Source organism: Zingiber officinale, chromosome 6B (genome assembly GCF_018446385.1).
Source record: "Zingiber officinale cultivar Zhangliang chromosome 6B, Zo_v1.1, whole genome shotgun sequence".
NCBI lineage: Eukaryota > Viridiplantae > Streptophyta > Magnoliopsida > Zingiberales > Zingiberaceae > Zingiber > Zingiber officinale.
Window position 1 is genome coordinate 69,205,392 of NC_055996.1, and position 6,251 is coordinate 69,211,642.

At 35.0% G+C, this 6,251-nt stretch overlaps 1 protein-coding gene across 1 annotated transcript; it reads left to right on the plus strand.

The window, feature by feature from the left end:
- The first annotated feature begins 384 nt into the window (after positions 1–384).
- LOC121991092 (zinc finger MYM-type protein 1-like) lies at positions 385–5,850 on the plus strand. The gene is made up of 4 exons (XM_042545118.1): positions 385–830; positions 3,872–4,448; positions 4,509–5,213; positions 5,449–5,850. The coding sequence occupies exons 1-4, from the start codon at positions 385–387 to the stop codon at positions 5,848–5,850; spliced, it is 2,130 nt and encodes a 709-aa protein (XP_042401052.1).
- The last annotated feature ends 401 nt before the right edge of the window (positions 5,851–6,251 follow it).

Genomic DNA, 6,251 nt, shown 5'->3' on the forward strand with positions numbered 1-6,251 from the left:
CAATGGGATGCCTATCGCTCTGATGGAAAGTAACGGGCAATCTACCCCGATCACTGATCTGGCGTCGCAGCCGATCAGAATGTGTGCCACGTGTCTCCCTACGTATCGGTCGACCTATAAATGCAATAGTATTAACAATTAACAGATGAAATATTTAAATAAAATTTTTGTAAATTAAATACAAAACAACTAACCACTGGAAGAACTATCATCTATAGGTGTCTCCAAAACCGGTAAATGCTCAATCCTCTTAGGTGACATGACTGTCACATATTCATCATATATAGTCATTTTTTTAGCCTCTTAATTTATAGTCATTGTTTCATGCGGCAAAAGGTCATAGCCTCTTAATTTATTATCTCAGAATAATAAATTAAAGGGGCGATGAAGGCATACCTGTTTCTTGCGTTCTTCCTTCTACAACTCCACTCCTTCAAGCCGGCCGTCTCTTTGTCCGTATTGGAAGATGTATGCAATAACATCTACTACGCGACCATTCCCTGCCTCGCCATAATCGGCGCTGACCCCCGCAGCAAGATCGTCAAGGACATCCGTGATGTGGTACTTATCGCGCTCGACATCTCCAACGAGAAAGCTATCAAGATCCAATCGTACGCAAAGAAGCTGCTCGAGAACGCCACCGACGCCAACACTAAGCTACGGGCCGAGGCCGCCTACCATATTTTCACCGATACAATCAAGGGTCTCAAGTTCGTCGAGGAGTCGTTCATCGCCAACTTGCTCCCCGGAGCCAATTCGGTGGCGTTTGTTGCCAGATATTCGGAGCAGTCCGCAAGCAGCGTTATCGATTTGGCGCAGTTCAAGAACAAGTATTTATATGTCTCCTTAGTTCTCTCGGCCTTAATAGGTCACATGAGGTGATTTCTTAGAGTTTTATTTCCTAAAATGAATAAATTTTAAAGAACGATTATGGTTGTCAAAATCTTAATTAAATCCGGCTCTAGGAACTTTGAAGTGATCATTATTATCTTTGCATGTTCTAAACCATGCTCCTCATTTCAGGGTCTTTCATTTTTATCATAACAAAAGATGATTATGCTCATTCTAGACGCAACTTACGATCCATCCCCAGGACTTTCACTATTCATGAAATTTTTAAAAAATGGGAGAGATTGAGATGATTATTTAATTTGTTAAAAAAATATGAATGGAAACACGATTTATGAGTTATTGGTTCCACATTAGAAGTTGTGACATTAAGACAAGTATAAAGTATAGGAGGGAATGTACAATTATGACCCAAATTACATCAATCTAAAAAATTTTGTATGATTTTTTTTTAATAAAAATATAAATATATATCATCAAAATCTGCACAGCTATACAAAAGTAACCATAGAGCCCCTTATGTCATGTCTGACATACTATCAAATCTGGAACGAAAACCATGATAGCACACATGTACTCACTCGGGTACCATCTCTCTCTAACATGTGCTAGTTACCAACTCATCCCCCATACAAGATATCGGAGATAAGATATCAATCAGCACCGCCCATCATCATGTGTCCTATCTCTGTCCTTACTATGCATGTATCATTATCACTATTGAAACCCAGCACGTATCCTTCAACCCAGGGGCGGATGTATGCTGGGGCGGGGAGGGTCACCCCCCTTGTCGGCGGAACAGAAAAAAAAATTCGGGGCGCAGCGGTAAAAAAATCTTCACAGTGACGAAGAAGAAATTGCAGTCGCAGGCTCAACGAAGAGACGAAGAACAATGCATTTTGTTAATTGTGAACCACGTGTCCTTTTGATACAGCCGCGTGTTCACATGTGAACACGTTTTCAAAGGTTTAGGTTTTTTATATGTGTGAACACGTTTTCATTCCATATATAATTATATAAAGATTTATTTTTTATAGTTTATTTATCTCTGCTCGATTTTTTTTTGTTTCCACAGTGATGTCGCTCACAAAACCTTTACGGCTTTACCTTGTGATCTTGGCATCTTGCCCTTTGTTTCTTCTGTCTCTCCAAGCGCCGACCAAAGCTTTGCCCAAAGGCTATTTTTCCCTCTCTTCCGATTGCCGATCAAAGCGGCAAAGGTTCAGCCTTCGGCCTTCAACCTTCATCCTTCAAGTAAGTAGATTTTATTTTATTTTATTTATTTTATTTCTTTAATAATTGTTTGATTGTTTTTTGATTACAATGTATGATACAAGTAATAATTTAAAATTTTAATTGTTTAAATGTTTAGTTGTTTTTTATATTTGATTGTTGGATAATTAAAAATTTAGATTTTGTATATTTAATGATTGGATAATTTGTAATTTAGTTTTTTATAAACTCTGAATATGTAATTAGTTTTTTTATTAGCTGTTAGTTAATTGTAATTTATGAATATTGATAATTTATGCTAAATTAATTTTATTTTTTTAAAAGAATTGTGTCGATGAATGATGTTAAATAATTGAATTATGTTATTGTTAAATTGTTCACATTACTTTATGTTGATAATTTTTTCCCATACATTATAATTTGTAGAAAATGTTGAAGTATTTTGAAAAGAGGCCTAGGAGTTCAATTGAATCGTCTAGTGTTCCGAATGAAGAGTCTACTCTTGTCGGCGGAACAGAAAAAAAATTCGGGGCGCGGCGGTAAAAAAATCTTCACAGTGACGAAGAAGAAATTGCAGTCGCAGGCTCAACGAAGAGACGAAGAACAATGCATTTTGTTAATTGTGAACCACGTGTCCTTTTGATACAGCCGCGTGTTCACATGTGAACACGTTTTCAAAGGTTTAGGTTTTTTATATGTGTGAACACGTTTTCATTCCATATATAATTATATAAAGATTTATTTTTTATAGTTTATTTATCTCTGCTCGATTTTTTTTTGTTTCCACAGTGATGTCGCTCACAAAACCTTTACGGCTTTACCTTGTGATCTTGGCATCTTGCCCTTTGTTTCTCCTGTCTCTCCAAGCGCCGACCAAAGAAGCAAATCCGTAAAGTCCTGCGCCCAAAGGCTATTTTTCCCTCTCTTCCGATTGCTGATCAAAGCGGCAAAGGTTCGGCCTTCAGCCTTCAACCTTCAACCTTCAACCTTCATCCTTCAAGTAATTAGATTTTATTTTATTTTATTTTATTTCTTTAATAATTGTTTGATTATTTTTTGATTACAATGTATGATACAAGTAATAATTTAAAATTTTAATTGTTTAAATGTTTAGTTGTTTTTTATATTTGATTGTTGGATAATTAAAAATTTAGATTTTGTATATTTAATGATTGGATAATTTGTAATTTAGTTTTTTATAAACTCTGAATATGTAATTAGTTTTTTTATTAGCTGTTAGTTAATTGTAATTTATGAATATTGATAATTTATGCTAAATTAATTTTATTTTTTTTAAAGAATTGTGTCGATGAATGATGTTAAATAATTGAATTATGTTATTGTTAAATTGTTCACATTACTTTATGTTGATAATTTTTTCCCATACATTATAATTTGTAGAAAATGTTGAAGTATTTTGAAAAGAGGCCTAGGAGTTCAATTGAATCGTCTAGTGTTCCGAATGAAGAGTCTACTCTTGCACCACAACCACCACCACCTCCTCCGCAAATTTTATTTGAAAATATTGAAAATATGAGTAGTGAAGTAGAAATTGTTGCTGATCTTGGTTTACGAAAATTGATTGAAGAGTATGATGTTGGTGCTAGAGATCATATTAAAAAAGAATATGTTACTATGGGCCCTTGTCAACCTCGAGGCCATAATTTTCCAAGAAAAAAAATGGGTAAAGACAATAGATGTTTCAGAGAGGTTTGGTTTAAAGACCGTGATTGGTTGAGTATAGTGTTTCAAAGGATGCAGCCTTTTGTTTCTGGTGTTATCTTTTTAGACCTAGTAATATAGGGTTTGGAGGAGATGATGTGTTTATGAGATCTGGTTTTATTAATTGGAAAAAAGCAATTGAAAAATTCAATGAGCATGTAGGTGGAGTTGGTAGTGCCCACAATGAGGCAAGAATACAGTTTGAGGGTTTCAAGAATCAAAGACAAAGTGTGGAGTATTCATTTTCATCAGGGAAACATGAGCTTGAAGTTGCTTATCGCAAACGCTTGACTTCCATTTTAAAAGTAATTCGATTTTTGTTGTTACAAGGATTGCCTTTTTGGGGACATGATGAGTCTTCGACATCATCCAATAGAGGCAATTTTTTAGAATTGCTCAAATGGTATAGCTCAGAGTGTCCTGAAGTTGCGGTAGTTGTTGGAATGAATGCACCTGGAAATAATCAAATGATTGGCCCAAAAATTCAAAAGCAATTAGTGAATGCTTGTGCAGTTGAGACCACAAATGCTATTCTAGCTGATCTTGGGGATAGGTGGTTCACTTTACTACTTGATGAGGCTCGTGACTATTCAGTGAAAGAGCAAATGACAGTTGTTATTAGATATGTGAACAAACATGGAGAGGTAATTGAATGATTTATGGCTGTAGTTCATGTTGCAACAACTACAACTGCTTGTTTGAAGGAGGCAATCGACTCTTTATTTGCTAAGTATGATTTGTTAGTGGCGAGATTGAGGGGTCAAGGATATGATGGTGCTTCAAATATGTCTGGAGAATTTAATGGCTTAAAGTCACTGATAATGAAAGAAAATCCGTATGCATTGTATGTTCATTGTTTTGCTCATCAACTCCAGCTAGTGGTTGTAGCTGTTGCTCAAGAAAATCAATATGTTTGTGATTTCATGTGGATTGTTGGTTCGATTGTAAACACATCTGCATCATCTTGCAGAAGGGCCGACAAACTTCGACAACTTGAACATGACAGAAAAGTTAAACTTCTTGAAAGAGGAGAGATTAGTTCTGGTAGAGGAGTAAACCAAGAAACTAGTCTAGCTAGACCTGGAGATACACGATGTGGGTCTCATCATTCAACTTTATGTCGTATTGAACAAATGTGGCCATCTGTTATAAAGGTTCTTCAAAATTTGATTGATGATGGTGATCGTTCTTCTAAGGGTTTAAGTAGAACTTTGGTTGAAAGAATGGAGAGGTATGAATTTGTGTTTATTCTACTATTGATGAAACGTATATTGGCAATCACAAATCATTTGTCAACTGTTCTACAAGAGAAAGATCAAAATATTGTGAATGCGATGTGTTTGATCAATAATGTGAAATGCAAATTGCAAAAGTTGAGAGATTTTGGATGGGATCTTTTACTTGAGGATGTGAAGAAGTTTTGTAACACTCATTCCATTGAAATAATTAATATGATAGATAACATCAACAGCCGTAGTCGTTTGAAGAGAGATGGAAAAATGTTAATTTTTATCACTACTTCCATGTTGAAATCTTTTGTGAGGTAACTTCTTAATTCTTTTTTTATTTACCGTCAATTAAATTCTTTTAAATAGTAACATATTTATTAATTTTTACTTTTGTTGTTTGATTTTTAAATTGTAGGTTATCGATATTATTCTACAGGAGATGGATAGTCGTTTCTCTGAAACAACTACAAATTTGTTGATTTATATGTCATGCCTTGATCCTAGGAACTCGTTCTCTAGATTTGATGTACAGAAGTTAGTGCATCTAGCTCATTTTTATGAGGATGATTTTTCTTGGAATGAGCGTATGTTGGTTGAACAAGAGCTTGAAACATATATTGATGACGTCAGATCAGATGAACGATTTGAAGGCATTTCATATTTGGGAGCTCTTGCAAAGAAAATGATTGAAACAATGAAGAACCGTGTATTTCCTTTGGTTTATCAGATGATTGAGCTAGCCTTACTTCTTCCAGTTGCTACTGCAACCGTTGAAAGAGTGTTTTCGGCAATGAATATTGTCAAAACAGATTTGTGAAACAGGATTGGAGATGAATGGATGAATGATAGTTTGGTAGTCTATATCGAGAAAGATATTTTTAATACTATCGACAATGAGCCAATTTTACAACGTTTTCAGAACATGGAATCTCGAAGAATGCAATTGTCACGTATTCATTAGTAGACTGCTTTAATATTTTAATATTATTGTACGAGTTCCTTTTCATAATATTGTACCTTTTTATCTTGTATGCAAGTTATTTAAAAAATATTTTTTAATTACATAGAAGTTATTAACTGTTCAAAAAAAATTCGCCACGCTCAGAACGCGACCGCCCCTCCATGATTGAATTCCTAGATCCGCCACTGCTTCAACCGCCTCCTAACAGAAAACTATATCCTGTGTCCATGAGCCTCCAAGTCGTATCTATCAAACTC